This window comes from Porites lutea, chromosome 4 (genome assembly GCF_958299795.1).
Source record: "Porites lutea chromosome 4, jaPorLute2.1, whole genome shotgun sequence".
In the NCBI taxonomy this organism is placed as follows: Eukaryota; Metazoa; Cnidaria; class Anthozoa; order Scleractinia; family Poritidae; genus Porites; species Porites lutea.
The window spans coordinates 48,141,802-48,165,273 of NC_133204.1; the positions used below are offsets into that span (position 1 = coordinate 48,141,802).

Genomic DNA, 23,472 nt, shown 5'->3' on the forward strand with positions numbered 1-23,472 from the left:
AAAACTAACCCTAATGACGCCGGTTCACGCGCGCACACTACTTAGTATTGAGAAAATCTCTTATTGGTAGTCGTACTCGTCTTGGAAACTAAAGGTCTCTAATGTGAGGATTGATACAACTAGAGCTGTTTGATCTGTTTAAAGAGAAAAAGAACCTACCGGAATCAAAATCAGCCTACGTCCCTACATTGCCTTAACTTTCGACGGTCCGTCTAGTCTGTGCAAACTGAATAACTCAAACATACAAACTATCACCTCTTCTCTGCTGACTCTTACTCTAACCCCGTTGCTAAAAATCTTAATTAAAAGCTGCGGACATAAGAGATCCAAATAAATAATGGCATTAGGTTCCAATGAAACTGACGATGTTTCTACGTCGGCGATACAATATACAATGAAACACATTTTGTTTACATTTTCAACGTAGGAAGCAAGTATTACCTAGTAACATTTGTTTTGTTATAAGATTCAAAAATAAGTTAAATACCTTGGGAAACAAAATGCAACTTACTTATAATTAAGGAAATGCCTTGTGTGTCAACAACCGAAAGGCTTTCCTGTTAAACACTAGTCAGTCGAAGTTGCCTGTTGGGTGTACACAACGGCACAAAAACACGAAATTGAAGAAAGAAAGCTGTAAACTGATTAAAATATATATATTATTTAATAAACAAAATAGTAGGCAGGTTGGGCAACCCTAATTTATGCGGAAGGAGTTAGATTGGTAATTAAGAATTAGTTGTAATCGATCTGTCAAGATCTTGTTGTAAAAGAAGATAACTTTTTTGTTTCCGAGGAAAATAAAAGCTATTTTATTATTACCAGTGCTCACTGCCATTGCAGACATAATTTTTTTCACGGAGATTTGTCGTGTATTAAGGCGTATAGAAATTTATTGTCTTTTCATACCTGGAGCTGTACTGATGATAATCGCTGGCATATTGTAAATTTTGATTAAAAACGCTTGGAAACTGGTTTAAGTATGCCAATGAGGAGTTGAAATTTAAAGATATTTCCTACATGTACTGTCACAAGATCCAGAAGATTGAGTAGAGGGAGAGCGTGTGTCCTTACCATAAAAGGTAGAGTAAAACATAATACGAGCCACATGATTTTGTTTAACTTGAATTTTTCTTATATGCCCCAAGAGATTATTACATACAAGATGTAAAGGTAAACATAACTATATTATTGTCTGAACAGTTGGAGAGGGAGAGATAGTTTTTACTTTAACTTCAGGAAGCGGGCGGAAGCCAGTGACACTCAAAAATTTCAACAACAAAAAAATCACTGTAGCCTTCGTTGGATCATCAGATCATGGTTGTTTTTGTTTTTTTACGTTTCATTTGATTCCCATAGAAAACTGTTTTCACTCTCAGATCTGTCAGATAAATGTTAATGCTAAGTTGCAAATGCTCAATAGCGAAACATTTAGACTCCTAAGTGAACAAGTTAGCTTCAAAAAAAATCTGGTAATTAATTTAACCTTTTTCAACTGAAAATGCTCGACAAAATGTGCTTTCTTTCCCTTTCTGTAAGGAGGCTGGAGGGTGCTTTCAAGTGCACGCGTGCTACTTATCGGACTTTTAAAGAACGGAAATATGAGGAGCGCATTATAAAATAGGAGAAAAGAGGAATTAGGTTTTAAACATATTTCAAAGACAATGCGTCTCAGACAGATGCTTTTTTTCGAAGATCCGTACCGCGTACTGTTGCCATGGGAAGGTATTATGCGTCGTAAAAGCAGTTCGAACAGCAGTTTTTGCTGATAAATTAAACGTATCCGTAGAATAGATATTTAAAATTTCTGAATATTATTATATTTAGCAAGAACACGCTCTTAAAAATCTTTCCGTCTCGCTTGCATGGGGATTAAAAGAAATGACGAGGCGATTAATTCTACACGAAACAACTTCCCACTTTATCGACGGTCGAGTATTCTTCAGGATATTTATTTTTTATATCGTATTCGACAATGATTGACTACACGTGTATAAACACAAGAAAATCAATTCCGCGAGAGAAATTAAACCATTGCCAGAGACCAAAAACGTGATGAACATGGCGCGTCATTTCAATCATAGCCGAAAATAAGCCCCATCATCATCACAAGACTCATTTGCAGACAATGAAAGTTTATAACGCTCGACCAGTTTATAGCCTCAGTATCGAAGTTTTCACTGAAGTATTTACTTGTTCCAAAGTAATCAACGCTTTAATTTCCTGCAAGAGATAGTATTCGTGGCCCGACCCGTACCGAAAAAGCTCGACATCTTTCGCACCAATCTTTCCTAAGCTTACTTCGCAAAATGAAGCATTTCGCTGTGGCACGTCGCGATTCTTATCACCAGTTTCCACGATCTCCGCTAGGAACGCCCGGGACCATGATCCACCTTTGGCACGCACAGAAGAAAAAAAAAGAAGGGAAAAGAAACGCAATACATTTTTAGAGTCTCACAGCAGACGTTAGCCTTACTAAAGACACCTTTTCATTGTTGAAAACTCTCCGAGTAACCTGAAATAGCACACAGTAGGTGCCAAACCGCCTTTCAGGCCAAAAGAAAATAGGCATGGATTTGTGGCTGGGGAAAAAAAAAAAACTTGCTCAGTAAGAGTACTCAGCAGGTGTGGAAACAACTGTTTATACTTAAATTTACCCCAAATAACAGCTTTGCTAAATTGCAGTCGGTTCGCCCAATAATTTGAGGATGAATATTGCGCTGTACTAAATCAGAAGGATCTATAAAAAAGGATAATATATTGTATTTTGATTTTTTATTTGAACTTCACCATTGTATCCTCCTAGCTGGCGGGTGCTTCTCTCGTCACTTTGTTTTCAAGACTATGGTTTATGTTTAAAAACAATATTTCTTCATATTTTTCAGTGAATATGCATTCGAATTTGGTTCCTTTTTGTTCTCACATACTCTAAATTAAAGAGATCACTGGAAACACATGACTACTATGTTACATCTTAACCTTAAAATTATTTTTTTCTTACAATATTAGGAGCTTACAATATTAATAATGTACAGAAAATTTTATGATTTGTGCAGCCAGAAAATTTTTGCTTTTCGTTATCAGTAATTCCAGATTTTTTCAAAGCACTAACAAATGCCAAATCTTTCTAAAAGACAGCTAAAAGATATTCAACGCTTACAGCTTAAAAATTGAGGTTTTTTCGGCAACAGCAAATTATTTTCTTTCGATTAACTGTAGAGTGACGAGGCTAGTTGGAATCTGATAACAACTTGTATTTTAGATCCAGATTATTTTTTACTTATAAATATTTTCACTTAAGATACGGAGTGTCTAGTTTTGAAACATTCAGAGGTCGTTAGCTGATGGATAATCAGAGACTTGTTACCTAACACTATAAGCCAAAATGTCTTTTATTCCGGCAAAAACATAGTAAATCGCTACTTATCTAGGCTTTCATATATAACTTTAGCTGCAATGCAAATGCTGCATTCATTCTTGGCCACTTACTGTGTGTTAAATTAGAGGCCTAAATTTTATGTAATATTTACAGGTTATAGAACTTCCTTAAAAGTGGAAAAAAGGTACTGTACGACGAGGAAATAATGAATCATTCCACAGTGTACAAGTATTGCAACACCCAGATTAAATAGTCCCGATAAACAATTAGTCGAGGTCTAACAAAAGTTTTGTTTATCTTTCTCTTTGATCAAATCATCACAAAGATACCTCTTTAACTCTAACGAAATTGAAGCAGCCATGTAAGTGCTCTGGGACAGATGTGTTTTCAACTGTAACTTGCAAAACCAGCCTAATTTTCAAATAAACTATTTCCATCGATCAATGTTATATACTGGTCGAAAATTGGCGGGTGGGTCGATTAAAAAAACATTTTATTAATAGACTGTTTTCAAAACACTAAGATTAAAAAGAGGATAAATGAGGAAATAACAATCAATTTAAGAACAAAAGAACCTTCTCAAGGACGGTTATTGTTTGTTTCTCTTCCGACAGTGCAGACTAGTAGAAGTCTTGTCTTAAGGAAGTTGAAATCTACTCTCTTTCAGGTTCACGTGTTGTCCTTTATCCCTTTGGTTAAGGCGCTAAACAAAACTTCATTTTCAGGTATGCTCTCTGCATTTTTAAGACAACACTTGGGTAGTAGATCTTTATAGTTCAGTTACATATTTAAGTATACGCATAAGCATGTCCACAGTTTTAAAGACACAACTTCAACATAACATATGATAAAGGTATTTCATCAACCGTCTTTCAAAGACCAAGACTGAGAGGATAATAATTGTAATGATTCTCTTAAAAAACAATGTTTTTAAAAGAACCCGCTGATTATACTACATTGTGAATAAATGCATTAGTACAGATATTCAACTCTAGAAAAACTATTTTAAAAAAAGAAAAGAAAAGCGCGAAATGATTAATTTGGTCTGGATCTTCAGTTACTCTTCAAAATGGCTGGTTTTTTCCAAGCAATGGAGAGAAATTAGTATTTTCAATTTTATTCCATGAATGTAATATATGATAAAAATAGTGTGGTCATATGGCCAAGATTATCGAGATGAAGTGTTTGTGCAAGTGCGTGAGGTTTGAAAGGCATAAAAAATTCAACGATCAAATTTCATTTCCTTAAACTTCTACCTGAGAAATTTCTGCAATTTGATTAGCTTAGAGCAGTGGTGCTTCAGCTTAATAGCAAATTAGGGCTAGATCAAATGAACACGTGACGAAGTAAACGGATGGCGCTTCAATGTGGATCTAAAGATACACCTTTTTTCTCTACGCGTTCGGATAGGCGAACATGACCGCCACAAAGGCATCCATGATTTCCCGGATGTGATAATGCCTGGCATCACCGTTCTACCCTAACTGTAGCCTTAGAAGCCATTGGTAATCTACCTGTATTTATGGCTACGGGTACACGTAATTTACTTGTGTAATTAAGAATAAAAGTAATCATTGATTACGGATCCGCGTTTGTCACTTACGGAAATGAAATTGAGTCGAAAGGAATCCAGTTTCCCGGCAGAGTTGCCCCTGATGAAATCAGTAGGGGCGGCTAATCGGTAGTCGCCCGCGAAACCTCGAAAATTTGTGGCTTTGTACCACAGGGATACCAGATTAGGATGCCCTCTAAGAGGGTCTTAATGGGGTTAACCGATAGGCGTAAAACGGCCAAAAATTTAGCCGATAGCCGTAAAAATTGAAAAATTTTAACCGTTAGCCGTAAATGGGGTAAAAAGGAGTTAACCGTAAAAGAAAATGTTCCCTAGATTTACTACTTTTAAGAAAGGTACTAAACTCACTTATGGTTACGTTTTTTTATTTTCCGGCTAGTGTGACTCCGTACGCACGTTAGGCGAAGCGCTTTTTAGGCGTTAACCAATAGGCTCCATTTCCGGCGCTCTCTCGGGGATCTAATTTTTTCCATAGCGAAAGTGTGGCTTCTTGCGGGGGATTAATATTTACAATTCTCCGGAGGTCTGACCCTCGAAACACTAGTGAAACACCACGCAGAGATGTCACTGTTTGTAAAACACGTTGCCGATAAATCCTGACGGTAGACATTGCCATGCCTAGTCCCTGTACGGCGTCTTCCCACGCAATCTCGGTCAAGGCATTTCGGTGGCGAACTCGCTCGGACCACGTGACCCGAAACCCATTAGCCGCGCGGAATAATGAGGCCTATGGACAAGGCAACGACAGACAGTCGTTCTGTACAGTCCTTCGCTATCATTAAAAACACTGGACACGGGAATTTTGTTATTGGCCGTTTTCACGCTAGAGCTAGGGCGTTCGCGTGTCTGCTTTTTCTTTTTCACAAAGATCATTTTTAAATTGACTATTGACATTTCTATGTGTAAAATAATATTAGAAGTGGAATACTATATAAAAAGTATGATCTATTAGATGTTAAAATTTTTCAAAAGAATAGCTTATTTCATCCCCAGATGATCCGAAGACCTTTATTTAAAAAAATACAGGTTAATTAATATTTAACTTTTTGAAACAAAAGAAGTTAATTTTTAACTTTTTCGTTAACCGTAACTGAATAAAATTAACCGATAGCCGTAAAAGAGCCAAAATTTTAGCCGATAACCGTAAAAGCCACCACCCCATTGAGACCCTCCTCTAACGAACGCGATTAAAATCCCTGCGCAGCGTGGTTAGTGTTAATTTGAAAATTATCAAATCGACGCAGTTCAAAAGAGTGTTAACCGACATTTCGTCAATGATGCCTTCTTCAGAGTACAAGACTAAATACCGTTAAAAAGTTCGTTACGTGTCTGATTGCATACTCACACGCGTGCCACATGTGACAGCGCGCGCTCCACCCGTACCCGTTTTAAGAGCAACACCTCCCAAGTTTGATCATTAACGACGTAACTGTTTTTGATTCGCAACCACATGACAAGGCGGCTATGTTGGGGGACAACACAATAGAATTTTTCTAAAAGAATTTACATGAAAATAGAGTTTAGTTCCCAAAGGAGAGAAATGTTTTTTTTCCAACATGGCCGCCGTGACGTAACGTGCAGACCAGCAATTAACAAAGACGAGGAAAATGGCAACCAAAGCAGTATTAAATAAGAGATGAATTTTTTTTTTTGGCTGCCTTTAAGTAGTACGTTGAGATCAAAGTTGTCATAGCAACGAAATCACACCATTAGCTGTATATTATAACTATATACTTAACAATTATTCCTCGAGCCCGAATGGGCTCTGAGTCAATAGCCCATGAGGCCGAAGGCCGAATGGGCTATTGACTCAGAGCCCATTCGGGCTCGAGGAATAATTGTTTTAGTAAAATTCAACTAGTTGGTCAAAAATATGTAGACAAAACAACTTTAGCTAGCAAAACACCATTCAGCCGCCATAATGTTTTGGTTTTCAAAGCCGGCGCTTTTCACTACCAGTGGGCTATAACATAGCCTAGTAGTAGTTTAACCAATAAGAACACAGCATTGATAATAGACCACTAGTTTGATTTTACTTATAATTAATAGTCCCACTACTCAATGCACCTTTCCTCCTATCTTAGCCCTTACTCCACCTCTTCCCTTCCCAGTCCCCTTCCTCAATCACATCTCAATGTCGGACACACGCCAATTCGAAATTACACATAACTAGTAGTTATGTTAGGCTACAGTACACAAATGAATTTGATAACGATTCCGATTCTCTCCACCCAGTCACTTCGATGTTTCAGAACTTGTTATTATACAAATTACTAGTCACTATAAGTAGATAGTGTATAACGCAATGTTATCATTTCCTGCTTGAACAGATGTTATTCAAAATTATCATTATTACTAACTTCTTTTTAGCCAATTGTGATTAGTTACAAAATGGCACATCTGAATTACTAACAACATAGTTACATGGAACTTTTTAGCTTGCTTGAGTGCATTACCTGATTTAGACTTACGCGAATACGCTGAAAATATTCCTCAAACCAACGGAACGTGAGACACAACAAGCTTAGTTTTCATGTTTTTAACTAAATGTTCCATTTATCTGGCAGGACGCTTGCCATATTTGGTAGTATACTCTGCATGTTGCTGTTTTGTAAATGCAATTTTCACGCGGGAATCTTCAAGAACAATAACAAACCCCAATTATATGAATTATTTAAGTTAAAGAGTCCTATATGACAAGCGTTTCAAGTTTTAGATTAAAAAAATTGTCCGCTAGCAAACAACTACATATGGCTTTTCGTTCATGCATCGAACGGAAAATTAAATACAAATCACGGTTTCTTGTGCTTCCTTCTTAAGGCAACCGGTAGTTTTTGTCAATAAGAGGATATGAAATTAAAATTCTTAAATAAACCTGTGTGTGAAATTCAAACAGTGGCGTTTTACGTCAAACAATTATATTTATTTCGTCTAGCAATTATCCAGGTTATCGAATGGAGCATTCCAACACATTAGTTGAAGCTGCTTCTCTTCCTTCTTTTTTTCTTTTCGCCCACTTTCTTAGTTTGATAACTACGTATTTAAGAAACTGATTTCTCCCTTGACTCAAGGGAGACATTAATTTGTTAAAAGCAGCGAAACCGAGACTGCCAGGTATATAAACTTAACTTTTGAAATTTTGTTTCCTTAACCAATTAACAATTAGTTTTAATTTCAATTGCTTTGTCGGCCTTGATTTTAATAACATTGACTCTAAGACAACTTCAAGAATCTTCCACAAAAGTCTTTGGCTCCTAATTTATGCTAATCGCACCAACCACCAAAAAAGTCCCGGCCGCTGTCCAACTTATATTATTAACGGCCCTGAATACGTAAAGTTTGAGAACATAAAGATAGCTGACTTTGTAGAAATTGCTGCAAGATGGAAATGATAGGGTGACGATTTAAGAGAGTAAGTTGAGTTTTCTTTGATAATACCTGTGGTGTAAACACATATAACTCTTACCGCGTTTGAACACTGGTGCATTGGTGAAAGTTATGCGTCATGGTAAGCGACCTGTTTATTTTCTTTTCTCTGCATACGAAGGCACGTATTACCGCTAAAGGAATATCATTGATAATGGGAATATTTTCGTAAGGGAAAGTCGTTTACGACGCAAATTTTTATAGGTAAGTTAAATATTTTAACGGCAAGTAAGGCCTATTTACAAATGCAATGGCTGAATGATTTTACACTCTCTGATTTAAGGAAACATGTTGTATATGTTTCATTTTTTGTCAGTTTATTAACAAGTTAACTGGAGCTGATGTTTACGTCTTTTTTACTGAAACAGAAGTAGAGTGACAGACTACGTATCGAAAATTCACTTTACAACGATTAATATTTTAGAAGAATTCAAAAGGCTATTAAAAGGAAACCACTCACGCAGTGCTTTAGTAAAACTTTGAAGAGCAGTTTCACAAATTAAGGCATTCTGACTTTTTTTTACCATTAAAAAATATGAACTTCTACACACAATCTAACCATTCTAGAATATCATTTATTTCACACAAATAAGTTAACAAGAAAAAAAAATGCAAGTTTAATTTTACTTAAACAGCAACCTTCTCAAGCAAGAACTAATAAGTCGAATGTTTGAAGACGCCATTATGAAAAAGTTATGCAGTTTGTTGTTATTAAAATCGATATGAATAATTCACTAACTTGGCGCGTCACATCTAGCTAATTAAAGTTGTTGAACAGTTAGAAAGAAGAACCTTCTTTATTGACAAACAGACACCATTCCTCTTGCAGTCCATTATTGTGTTCCACTGCCAGATAATTCGGGGATACTGCCGAAATTGTAATAGACCTTACCAGGGATCCCCATGACACCTGCTAGTAGAATTTTTTTTGCTAAATGATGTACACAGTAATGACCTTGCTTGCTTCCTCTCAGTTACATAACCAAAAACAAAGATGTTGGTAAGTTAGAGACGATCGTAGATACAACTGTATACACAAAACATCGAAAACTACAAGAAAAGTTAAAACGTTCTTAAAATGTGTCTGCTTTCTACGGAACAGTCTTTCACACAAATCTTATTCACCATAACCTCAGCCACCTCTGCCGCTATTCAGAAAACAAGACATAAATTCTGATCGTGGATATTCAGTTGTTTATCCCAAGGAATCAAATCAATCTTGTTGTGACTAATAATATAAATGTCACACAAAGTTAACCTTACAAATATTTGCAATTGGTAATTTGAGATCCACATACCTTTGAAAGGAAGTATTTTTATCTAATTTACTTAGTCCAATGGAAAGGTTTTACTTTAAGCACGTTTCTACGATTTAAAGACTTTAAAAGATTCTCGATTAACTTGACTTAACTTAACTCTGAATTAAAACAGCGAAAAAACCTTCGACTGAAAACAATTCTGCTGTAAATTCCAAATAGTGATTGCGAACCAAAATTTTACTGATTTTTTTAAACAATTCAACCTTGATGTACTTCTATGCACATTTGTCACAAGAAAAATAAACTTTATCTTTGAACGTGTCGCCATGACTTTAAATTTTTAAAAGTCTTTTTGTAACTGATGTTGAGCAATCGTCTGAGACGAGCTTGTAAAAACACCTGCAATTGGTTGTCTGGTAATGCGTCTCGTAGGAACTCGACAGAGAGTTAACTGTGCTGTTTTGGAAATGACTTAACCAGGTCGCGAATCATAGAGAGGGAGACCTAGAAACCCAAACTCAGTTCACAATATAAAGTCAAAACTATATAATATTGTGTGAAGAGAATTGCAGTCAGCGCCATTAGATATTGTGTATACTGGGCATATCTGTCAATTTGACGTCAATGAAAATTTACGTTAGATTTTATAAAGAGTTGACTGGGATTTATCAAATATTTAAATACCGACTACTCAAAGCACTCTATTTAGTTATTTTTTGGTTAAAAGAACGCAACTTTGTCCACTAACATTTCAAAGTAGGTTGCATTCTATTGACTAGAGGTATTCTTCTTAACTGACTGCTAAACATTTAGTTAATTATATAAAAGATAATAAAAGATTTTTAAATTTTTGAATTAAAAAAAGGCTTCTTTAAACAAAAATTTCGTAATAAATTTGTGTAACTGCGTTCTGACTTAAATTATCTCAAGGGAAATGTAATTAACGTATTAATAGCTCGTAAGGCATCAAGTCTTTTTTCTCTTTTTGCATTAAAAAAGAATAAACCTACATGAAGATGAGCTGGCTACCTTTTTAACTTAAGCATTAAGAACAAATGCCGGAAACTGAAACAGGACATAGTATTTGGTAACATAATGAATTAAACTTTATAGTGGTTTATTTTGGGGGGTTACCGCACCTGTTGGAAATTGAATCTTTTTGGCGCCAAATTAAAGAAACAATGGTGGTGGTGGTTATAATGCAATGAATTTTTCGGAAAAGGCTTTGTGTTAGAGAGAAAAAACGTGTTATCAGCAAGCTCTGAAAAGGCTAAAACTATCTAACATCCCACAGAGATTAAGTACATAGGAAGCCAGAAAGAGATTACAATTAAACGCATTTTTATTGAATGTATGAAAATGTGGGAAGGATTGATTTGCATAACCGTACACATTACATAGATTCTACATTGGCTTTCCACCAATCTTTAAAACGTTTTAAGGTAATACGTTCAAATTGATTGTCAATCTAATTCTGGCTCAAACCTTGTTAAAAATTCGTCACTGACAGTTATGTATGCATTTTAAAAATATTCTCGCCAAATTTCGCCGACGCATTGTAAAATCAAAAAATAATGAGCACCTGAAACGCAGCCCACAAGAGTTGCACATCGATTTTTAGCGTGTTTATTATAAACTTTTCGGTGAACTACACCATTTTCCATGCCCTTTGAGCAATACAAACAAATTAATGAAATCTATTTTTCCGTTTTACAGGTCTGATATGCAGTTCTAATCTATTTTATCATTTGGTAAACTGGAAATTTGGTGAAATGAACCTCTCCTTCACTACTTGACTTTACTATCCAAGACAAGTAAACAACTCAACTATGTTTCTTTTAACAGACTGCTGAAGACAGGACTTCACCTGCCACCATGAGGGCTTGCTCGGCGACATTAGTCCTTACGTTGCTTCCGCTTATTGTTAGAAGATCTGACGAAGCTGAAGAAAAAGAGTAAGATTTATTTCTTATAGGTAGTCAGGCTCTATATAAAAATATTATTAAGATAATTTGTCTTATACTTTGCCTTTCAGGGTCAAGAGCGAGTACTGGTAAAATGTCCCTTGAAACCAAATTTCAATCCAGTCTTCTCTAGCAGTACTTTCATGGATTATTTTGCTAAGATTACTGAAGGAAATTTAATTATTCGCTGATTTTCTATCTGTTCTATTTTTTCTGTCGTGTGCTACAGTCCGTGTCGAATGTTTCAAATGAATTTTGAAGAACAGCAAAATGGGGCTATGATTATACGACGACTATTCGGCATGCTGTTTGTGTTCAAAACAGTGGTGATAGAGGAAATTAATATGGGTATATTCATAGCATAAAAAATCTAGAGGAAAGAGTTATTTCTGTCGCGCCTTGTCATTCTCTGTTTTCGCAAAAGAAAAAATAATCTGCTCAGGTCTTTTAATTGACGAAAAGAAAGCATAATGTAATTATTGATTTTGAAGTAAAATGACGCCAGTTCGTTTTTAAATAATCCGATGAAATGATCTCTTTCATGCTGTTAAGTAGATGGCATTGTTAGCAGAATAGAGTTGTTTTCAACGAAAAAAGACAGAATATCTTATGTGACTTAAGACTTCAAAACGTTTTGGCCGAAAAGAGAAAAAATGCCAAATTTATCAAAGAAAATTGTGACAATATTGATCTTGCTCTATGATCTGAATATAAGGTCAAAAAAGGTAAGCGGAGAGTGCCAACTTTAAGCCGTTTTACTATGCGGATCAGTCTTTGATTAAATATGTTTTTACTTCTTTCAAATAACTACGAAAATTGAAAAGGATAAACATTTTGTGGAAGGTTGACCGCGTTATGGCCATCAGACGGGAGGTCAGAGAAATATGATATCACAAAGTAATTTATTATACTTTAAAAAATTGCAGTTCATTTATTTGATTGGTTCCTTATGTGGGCAAAATATAATATTATCTACTAGTATTTTCTTCCTAAACATCTACCTATCTTCGCCAATTGAGAAAATACGAGAAAAAATGAAAACTGACCTCAATGCACTTTTCTTGGAAGCCTTTTGTACTAATTTGACTTTCTATCTACGCCGTATTATAATCAGATAGTCTCTCTCTTCATTATAGAGCACTGAAAGACTATGCTAAATCCATGGAGCGGGCCTTAAAACTTTCACAGAAAATAAATGAAGCTTTAGCAGTACATGACAAGAAGGTGCGACCAAACGCAGGAGGTAAGAACAGCTTGTAATTAGTATAGAGTTCACTGTCCTTTCAACTAGATAACGATGAAAATATCTGCGCGTCACAACCGTTCATCAACTCCGTTAAGCTACTCTTGAGGTAGAATTTTATGTTCTACGATTTATTTTTCGATTCTCGTTGTCACAGCTTCGATATTCTATAGATGAAGGAGGAGAGAAATATACAGAAGGTGCTGATCCCAAAAGACATGGTATATTTGCTTGCGAATAGGATTTTTAGGGGAAAGCATAAACAAACGTTCAGTCTACAAGGGGATAAAATGAAAAAACGTACATTTCGTGTATATGATTTCTCTCACAGGTCCACCAGTTATGGTTGATGTAGAATTCAAAATTATCTCGATTGGAGAAATTAAAGAAGCTCAGATGGTAAGAGGCACTCAGAGATTTGATTCAGTTTACACAATGTCGCGCGATACTTACCCCTCTTCTTCGTAAGTTCGAAGGCAACCTTTAAAACAGCTACTTTCTTAAATTGTCATAATTATCATCATCATAACTGTTATTATCATTTTTTTTTTATGGAAGACTTTATTGTAAAATTATCGTCTTTCATAAAGTGCAATTACGAGCCCAATAGCTTAACATTTATTCTATGTATAAAAGCAGAAAAAGAAAACAATAAGTTTACGAATAAAATCAAGAATAAAATAATAACAATCAATGATAACAATTTTTTTAACAACAAAACGGTCTTATCTAGGATTAATATACGCGGATTATTATTATTATTATCTATTATTATTGGCCCTTATAGTTGGATAACAAATATCATTAAATTGAATTGATTGCTGAGTGTGAGGTCAGCTTAATCTATTAATCGTGACCTTTTACCTATAAAGGAATACACAATGGATATATTCTTCCGTCAATGGTGGACTGACCCAAGAATGGCACATAATATGAGCACGCCTTTCAATATGGCAGGAGACGCAACTCAAATGATCTGGACACCAGATACGTTTTTCTGGAATGTAAAAGCAGCAAAATATCACAGGGTAACGAGAGAAAACATGAGAATAAAAATACATGGAGATGGCAAAGTCTACTTCAGTACAAGGTAAAGTGACCGGTGATGCACATACATGTAAAAAACTATTGCAAATGTTTATCATAATTATTACTATTTTGCAACCACAACACACCAAGTAACTAATAAAACAAGCATGTGCCTTTCCAGAGCTATTGGGCTGGTTTCTAGATAAGTGGGATTTTAGGCAATCGGAAACGGAGAAATATTTTTGATTGACTAATAATACTGATTCATACTTGGTTCCGAAGCTCAGGGATTAAAAAATAGAGAGATTTGTACCACGTGGTCAAGTATATCCTAAAGAAAATATCCGTTTAAAAGTCAAATTGAGTCACCCTCGAGTGGACACAAAAAGTCTCAAAAATGTTTTACAAGATTTTCATGGGAAAATGTTGTGTTGCTTTCCTCCTGTGTGGTTATTTTCCTGATCTAAACCTGCAAATGATTTCTTTATGAGTGAAGAATGAACAAGTTCCGCCGCCTATGCCTGAAAGCCAAGGATTGGCCCGGTTGAGGTCAAACAAACAAATAAACAAACTCGGGAACCCTGCCCGCCCATTAATTATTATTAATAAGAGTTACATGAGTGACAGCTCTTAAGGATGTCAGTTCCTAGAGGTTCTCAATGTCCACTTTTCTCACCTGGTTCTTAAAAGAAGCAAGTGTTGCAGAACTCTTAATAAGCATACTTAGTTTGGACCATATTACAGGACCAACATATCTAATACTGTGTTTCCCATAGATGGGGGTATTTATTCTTGCAATCAAAAAATCGTCTGAATTTGTCAGGTTATAACTCATTTCGGTTGTTTAGGGTGACTCGACTGGATTTTTCAGGGAGTATACTTCCCCTCTTTGAGCGTTTACCACGTCGGCATTAACGAAGATAAGTCAAAAAGGTTACCAAAGCCGCACTGTATAAAGATATAAGTTCGATATTTTTATATATTGGCCATCAATCTCTAGGTTGAATTTAGGTTTGACATATATTCCGTTCTTTTTAGGATTACTTTTACAGCGCAATGTGATATGAATCTTCGCATGTACCCAATGGACATTCAAGTTTGCCCTTTAACTATAGAGAGTTGTAAGTACAGTCTCTCTCTCCTTATAACCCTGGATTTATCATGTTTTCAGTCAGATTTGTCCTAAAGGATTTTTTTAAAGTAATAACTGTCTGAAGTGAAAGTTACTGAAGTCGTTTGGTGAGCCAATACTTTGCTTCCTGATCGTTTAAAGTACGTTGACCGGCTTTTAATTGTTTGTCTCAAATGACACTCCTGTTATTATTTACTAATTTTTTCTCACGTAACAATTGCAAGCTTGGGAATGAGAACCAATAGCGTCTTTTTAAAAAGTCGACAGTCAAATTGTAAACACGATGAAATCTAAAAACAGACCGCAAGTCGACTACGCTGTGACACTAATACTTGGGATGGATCGACATTCCAACTTCAACTTCAACTTTATTTACACTTTTCAGATGAATTTATCTTACACATACAGAAAATATTAATAATTTTCTTACAGAAATGTACTATTCAAATATTATAAACGGAAAATCTAGAGAGGATGGCACAGGGGCCAAAGGGGCCGAGGCTTTCGAGTTGGCCACTGTCATGTTAGAAATACTAAATCAGAAAAAGCCAAGATTTATATTCGTTAAGATAAACAGGGAAACATTATTAGCACAATCTACAGTAAATATTATACTAAGGGCCTGTTTACATGGTGGTGGGAGACCCCAGGCAGGTAAGGTAACCGGCTTAGGTGGGGTAACCCAGCTGTCCATATAATCTCTCATTTTAATTTGATCTCGTTTACATGATAAGTGGGGTAACCCGCCACATGTTACCTCACCTATTCGGGGTCCCCCACCTCCATGTAAACAAGCCCTAACTGAAGCATAGCTTAACCTGGGCGCTCATTCACGCGCTAATTCATTCCGTGCGATGGGCTCCTCATTATTTTAGTGACAAAGAGTCTCTTCCACGTTTCAGATGCACATACCACAGAAGATGTTGATTACCGATGGAAAGGAGGCAAGTCACAGGGTGTTGAGATTGTCTCCAAGGAAATGGCTCAGTTTGAATTTGTGGGAGCCAAAACGTCGACTAAGGCAAACACCAACAGTAAAGGTAAGCAATTTTAATCAGTTAAGATAATAAAAATTTGTGACATATTCGTTTAATATGTCATTTGACGGTTCATTTTTAAAATTTGATTTTACGGACTTTAAAGTGATATTCTGTACATAGCTGTACATGCACAGACTAGAGTTTGTCTTTTTTGTCTGTAAATTAAGGATCTTTTGCCAGTCTGCAAGCATTTTTCACCTTCAAGCGTCGTGTGTCGTACTTCATTACCGCCACCTATATGCCAGCAGTGGTGCTTGTAATCCTAAGTTGGTGTTGCTTTTGGATCCATCGTTCTGCTGTTCCGGCACGAGTAACTCTCTCCATAACAACTATTCTAACTACCATTTTGCTGTATGGCTCGGTCAACTCCAATATGCCCAAGGTAATTTTACTGAAATAACAAACAGGAACATTTAGGCAGATACTGCAATGAAAGATAAGCATTTCGAAAAAAATAACACAATCAGTTTGATAGAAACCAATATCGCAGGTCTGTACCCAAAGACAAAATTTCTTAGCCCTCAGTTCTTGCTTTCACTGTTATTTCAGGGTATTCGTCTCCTGGAAATCCGAAGTACACGACCATCACTTCCATCGAGGCTCATTTCCATAACCATGTATTTTTCTAGCTATCTACACACACTTTAAACACTAGAAGAGTAACACGATCTGGTGGCGTCCTATACGCAGTGTTAGCTCCCCAAGTAAATTCGAAGAGTGTGCAAAGTAGTCAAAGTAGCCCTTTCTTCAAGACCTTTGTTTGTCTCTAATTAGACATTTTAAAATTGTGGCCTTTTATTATACAGCTTGAAATTTTACTCTTTTATGAGTTACTTCCCACCAAAAGTCGCTAAGAGGGGCAAAGCATTGCAGAATCTATCAAGTCAGAGGATAACAGTTACCAGCGAACGTTGAAGCTCCTTGCGATTTGCGTTAATAAAATTGTTCACATACTGAGAAATTTTCTTTCGTGGGATAACAGTTTACTTTTAAACCAACTGGGCCTCGAGAAACTTGCTAATTTTGTAGTCCGAGAATTTCTATGTTTTCTCGAGGGACCAGCCGTTACAGTTAACTTTATATTTAACGCATTGTGACAAGAAAAAATATTTTTAAGAGAACAGTAAAGTTTATTGTTTTTACAAAAGAATAATTTGACAAGCTTAGTAGGCACAAACAGAAGGTAAAATATGCCGTTTCAGAAGTATAACATGGTGTTTAAGGTTATAACTTTGAAGCGGTCACTGATTTTTCTAAAGTCAACATCACTTTAAATAACAATATCATGGCCGCCTACAACAATACTCCCAGCGTCCTTTGTGGAGTATAGGTTCTAATGATGTACAAAATTATGCAAGCACTACAGTTTCGTCTTGTTGCTTCTTTTCTTTAGCTCTGTGCTTATTATCTTGGCTTACTTGTGTGGCATAACGATGCTTGCATAAACGCTAAGATTATAAACTTCGTTAATAAACTTAATACGTCGTATTAGTGAAAACAAGCCTTAATACTAATGGCTTAAATTTGGCTTTTTGGTAGGTCAGTTACAGTAAAGCTATCGATTACTTCCTGATGACGTCGCTGGGTTTTATATTTATGGCACTATTGGAATACATCCTTGTGCTTAACACGGATCCACGTTTCTGTACACAAAGACGAAAAGAAGAAAGAGATGAAAAGATGAAGTCATTATACAAGGTAAGGTGTCGATTCTTTGAGCTCTTTTCAGGCAAAAGAGCGTAGGCTTCGCTACATAATTCCCAAAATATGGCCTAAAATTATTTCCAGAATTTCCGGAAAAAGCTCTAAAATTATTTTCGAAATGTCTTAAATTCTCCAAAAACTCTCTAAAATTCCCAAAAATTCACAAAAATGTCGGCTTTTTTGATAGCGAGGGCCCTTTTTGATGAATAACCGCTGCTAAGCTGTAGTGTAGACGACTCTGACGAAAAACACTGATTAGTTGTGCTCATTGGACAGTACGCTAGACACTGCTGTAGCATTTAAGCGGACTGCGCCCTTGGACGGTAAGAATACAACAAAAAACGTTTTGTTAACGTTTTTGCTTTGAAATTGCCAAAATGTGGGATGGACTGTTCAAATTGCTCTAAAATCCTTGAATTTGTCGATTTTTTCCCTGAAATTCCCGAGAATTTCTAAAATTCTTTTTGATGTCTAAAATTCCAAAACAAATTTCCGAAATTATGTTGCTAAGCCTAAAAGAGCGTTTCCACATGACGTCACGGCGGCCATTTTGGTGCTCTAAAATAATGACACGGCGGCCATGTTGGTGTCCAAATCAAATCCTGTGGAAGTTTAAAAACTCTTTTACGATGCAAAGCTTTCCTTTTTTCCTATAAATTTTGCATAGATGCCTGCCACGTTAGAGAACCGCTCTCAGTGTAAACACTTAAATAAAAACGAAGTTCCTCATTTAAGACCTTTTTGCAGCCACTAAAGCAGTCAACATAAATGTATTAAATTTTAGTTGTAAAAATGAGTAATAGATGTTTATTTGGTCCCAAAGACATAAAGCATAACGTAGTCTTGGTTTGATTAGCTTGCTTACTGATACCTTTTTTTTGTCAGTTTGTTTCAATCCCGTTAACCAATGATAGATATCTGACACAAACGCTATTTTGGCAACCAGTAATTTTTTTACTATTATTATTAAAAAAGTAGTTTAGGAAAATATTTAATTGATTCTATCATTTCTAGGAGATTCCTCCCGACACCCTTGTAGGCTTAATGGATGGAAAGAACAAACCAGATGAACTTCCCATGATGCCCTTAAACGGAGACAGCAAGATGATTGACAAGGAGCCGCCCAAGACGCCGGAAAATATTAAGAATCACTGGATCGACTGCGTATCCAGAGTTCTTTTTCCAGTGATTTACTTCTCATTTATAATTTTTTACTGGATATACTACATAAATCACCCTGATTCTGCGCTCAGTAACAAAGTACAGGAATAACGTTTACGCTTAACAAGACCTGGGTTGAGTTATGTCAAGAGAGGGTAACTTCAATGTAATTTTAAAAGTTTTGAATATGATAGATTAAGTGTAAAAACTTGGTTACATCTTTCAGATCTTGTGATCAACGAAAACGTTTCAGTTTCCAAACACTCTGGCGGTAAGTAAAACCACAGGGATTGTGAGCCGTGATCCAAATTCGTATGTCATGACAGATGAATTTGATCACCAGGTAAAGGCACAAGGTAACCGGAAAACACGTTTGGATTGCGCAATGGAAAAGAATGCTGACGAATACTTCTTTAATCAAATTACTGAATGCACTTTCTCATGCTCTGAAGCTAATATTTGACCTGGTTCGTGAGCATTTTTTCATGTGACCGGTAGGTTTGCGTTTGCAAATTTCATCTTTATTTTCACTTTAGAATTATTATTTTATGAGGTTCTTTTTTCACCTCCTTGGCTGCCACTGGTACTTCAATTTGGGCATGGAATCATGCTTTTTAAAATCTTAACTCTTAAAAGTTATGCCAGCTAACGTTTCAGAAAGCTGATCCACTTTAGGAGCCTTTCCATAGCATGCCGTTTAGTTATGGATGAACTCCTTAAACTTTAAGCTTCGTTTTTACCTTCTGATGTGACAAAACGTTTGATTACACAGCACGTATAACAAAAAATTCCGCAAGCATGAAGGAAAACAAACATTGTAAGGACGTAACAAAAAGAAGGAACGTAGTTTAAATTACTGCATTAAAATCTAATGATAACCTGACACTCAACAGCTTTAACTGCTAACATTAACATTATATTCATAATATAAGTACACACCAGATTCATTGCATTATTTCTCTAGTTATCATTAAAACATGGTAGCGACTATCAATTCCTAAATATATTGACCTTTATTATCTATGTACAAAATTGAAATGTTAATAAAAGTACTTTCTTTTAACGTGAACTTTGTGAACACTATTGCTACTTGAGAAGTCCAATGAAGTTGATCTCGCCTAGCTTTACACTGGATTCTTTTTAGTTTTATTTATAATAGAACTAAGGAAAAGTCCAAAAGGCCATCTCCGAGTTGCCTTAAGCCTCTGTTTCGAAGCGAGGCTGTAAGCACGATAGAATAAAGAAAACTGACATTTTTCTTTTGTTGTTTTACCTTCACAAAACATCACAAATAACCTTTCTAAGTAAGAGTTGGCAAAGATTTTTTCCTCCCAAGCCTTTATAAAGATAAAGATCAAACCCAATAAAGATCAAACCCAATCCGTTTCTGAAATGACCGCGCGATTTTGGCTAGAGGGAATGGAACGAGCTTGCTACAGCAAACAACTTGCTAAAGCCTTGTTTCCATGCATATGATCGTCCCGATCGTCCCAGTCGTCTCGAATAATGTTCAGACGAGCGGGACGACCATATGGGGAACACTGCCAGGACGATCTCAAACGACCCAGACGTCTGAGACGACCTCGATCGCTAGAATAGAATTGAGTTCTATCCGGACGATCGGGACGATCAAGTAAATTTTGAAGCGATTATATAAAAACGCTCTCAGCAGACAACTGGGACGATCGGAACGATCTAAGGCTATCCCAGAAACCATCAGCCTTATCAATCGGGAAAAAATTCGGGCTGGACGCCGCTGAAGTAGAAAAAAAAAATTAAACAAAAATATTCCCACCGAGTGGGCGCTATTTTAGGGCGCTATTTAAACAAAAAAAGTCCGTTCTATCAAGTTTTCGAGGTGACGTCACTATGTCTTCGTGGAACTCTTCTACGCCGAGAGAAAAAGCGGATGGTAAGACAAGAGGTTTGCTCTGCGATTAAAATCCACCATTATATTCGGCTTGTTTGCGAAACACGCGCAAAAATTCCATCGTCCGACCCAGAAACATCGCTGACCACCAGGCGCTTCTTGTTTTGGGGGCGATCGAGGCGATTGTATTGAAATTAAAATCGTCCCAGTCGTTCGGATCGTCTCGAAATTTTTTGAAACGACTGTGGCGATCGGGAAGATCATATGGAAACCAGGGCTTAAGTAGTCTAAAGTGACAAGATTAAGAACAGATCCAGAGGATCCAGAGGATCGAATGGTGAACGTATGGCCCATCTCTGCTCATTTCTCCTGTAAATGGTTGCCATAAAAGTGACAGTAAATCATTGCAATAAATACGTTTAGCAATTCGTCCAGGAATTTATGTGATCTTTTGTTAGCCTTACCCCAGTCTCTTTCTCTAAACGGCCGTTTCCTGTTCCTGTTTAGTATATATAACACATGAGTATTTTGTTTTAAGTTAAAATAACTGCCTTTCAGCAGTATTTTAGGACGCTTCTGAACTGTAAGATCATAATAAAAATTCAAAAGAGAATAAGAATGAAGCTATTTTTACACATTGGGAAAGAGAAAGTAACGGATATATACGTCGTTAACAAGATTAAATAAGACCTTATTTAGCTGTCACTGAAAGGTACCAAAGGGGCCCGCAATCCTAAGTCTAGGTTATTATTACGCATATGTGACACTTCTGTAGCCAGCATTCGTCACTGGACTTCCACTTAGAGGGGAATGCATAGAACGCAATCTGATCACGCACGTTTGTATCCTTTATCACTACTCATCATCTGATCGTGCGTGTAACTGGATCTTCACGTGAAACGTACGCAAAGCACCAGCCTTTGACAAACGATCAGAAACCTGCAAATCTCCCGCACTCCCTAACCTTTTTTTATGACTAGTATTTATCTGAAACAAATCGATCGATAAATATTTTTAGCTTGTTTGCTTTGTTTTGCCAATGAAGGTCTCAGGGCAATTTTACTTTCTAATTGTAAGAATAAATACTATTATTTACATTATTATATTCATGCAAATATTTTCCGTTTCTGATTGGCTCAAATCCCGTGGGTTATTCTAGTGTTGACGAAGGAAAAAGTTTGCGATATAGGGTAAAATAGAATAACATCGCCAGATGGGACGACAACTGCTATTTGAAGAATGGGTTCCTGACATCTCTTTGTAATCTGAATTTGCCCAGAAAAAGACAAGACGGGGACTAAGCTTAAAGCATGTTTCAAAAAGCGTATTATTTTTGTTCGTGTTCAATTGGCCTGACAAAAGGAATTTTGATTCTATCATCTCAAATGTTTTTCAACATGACTCGAAATTAAAACAAATAAAAAATCTCGGTTATTCAGTGTAACGGATATTGATATCGTTAGACACATCTTACAATAACTTAATTTCAATAAATCCACAGCAAAGCTCAAGAAACAGTTAAAAAGCCATAATCCTAATTTATGATGTCTCTTGTGGTAACTCTTCCATTTCTTCCATTCACAGTCTTTACCACCGCCGCCACCATCATCTCATCACCACTGCTTGTCCAGTTTGGACTGCGTAAACACTAAGAATCAATAGATCGTCTTCACTGTCACGCAACAAAGAAATAAATTGGAAACCGTTGAGTGGCAGAAGCTAAGAAAATGAGATGTTATAAAAGACTAATATATAAACAATTTGTCCAAGTCTCAGGTCTTTGTGGCCCACAGTTTCTGAGTTATTTGCCGAAACGTTTCACGCACCTTTGTGGAGCTTTGTATGGAGACGCCATATTGATGTACCGTTTTGGTGCACCAATATGGCCGCCGGAAATCAACAAAAACATCTGGAGTTCACTTTGCTACGGGACTGGAAAGTTGTACAAAGACTTATTTTTTGTCTATCTTCAACCTAGTGTAAATAAGAATTCGTAAAGCCCCGCTATTTTGACTTTACAATTTGATGACGTCACTGTGAAAACCATCTATAAACAATACGTAGCAAAAAAACTCATTATTTTCAATAAGTCGACTGATACGTCAATGATCTTCCTGGCTAGACGCGAAAGATCTCACACTAAGGTGGCCCGAACCTATTTAAAAGCGTTGGTTATATTTTGATTTGCGTTTTTCAGAATGAAAGATTCAACCGATTTCTATGATTTTTGGCATCCTTCATTAAACAAAAATGGAACTTTCAGAAAATGTTATTTATTTTCTTGCAGTTATAAAAACCTTTGAGATATCGGCATATATTTATAAACGCATTTTTACGAAAAATGTAAATGACTTCGAAACCCCACGACGGATTTTTCCCTAACTTCAGCAAATAAGCCTCAGACCTCTCTAGTTTTACATCTGCAAGTTTGAAGGCAATCGTGACCGTAGAACTCGCTGCACAAAATGCTGGTCAAATTTAACCTCAAAATGCTACGCTAATTACACATTTGTGAAAGTTGACGCACAAATAGAGGAAGACTGCCGACCGGACTATCTCCTATCTGAAAGGATGTTCCCACCAAAAGCTTAATTGCAAGAAACAGAGTAATCAGAAACTTATGGCGAATACAGTTAGCATTTTAAGAAGAACAATTTTAAGCTAAGTAAGCGGTGATATTAAAGAACTTCTA

At 36.3% G+C, this 23,472-nt stretch overlaps 1 protein-coding gene across 1 annotated transcript; it reads left to right on the forward strand.

The window, feature by feature from the left end:
* Positions 1-3,986: 3,986 nt before the first annotated feature.
* On the forward strand, positions 3,987-19,968 carry LOC140933887 (gamma-aminobutyric acid receptor subunit beta-2-like). Its single transcript, XM_073383556.1, has 10 exons — positions 3,987-4,104; positions 11,483-11,592; positions 12,738-12,844; positions 13,176-13,243; positions 13,717-13,934; positions 14,912-14,994; positions 15,908-16,045; positions 16,213-16,427; positions 17,585-17,743; positions 18,764-19,968. Exons 2-10 carry the CDS (start codon positions 11,513-11,515, stop codon positions 19,019-19,021), a joined length of 1,326 nt encoding a protein of 441 aa, XP_073239657.1. The 5' UTR covers positions 3,987-4,104; positions 11,483-11,512; the 3' UTR covers positions 19,022-19,968.
* The last annotated feature ends 3,504 nt before the right edge of the window (positions 19,969-23,472 follow it).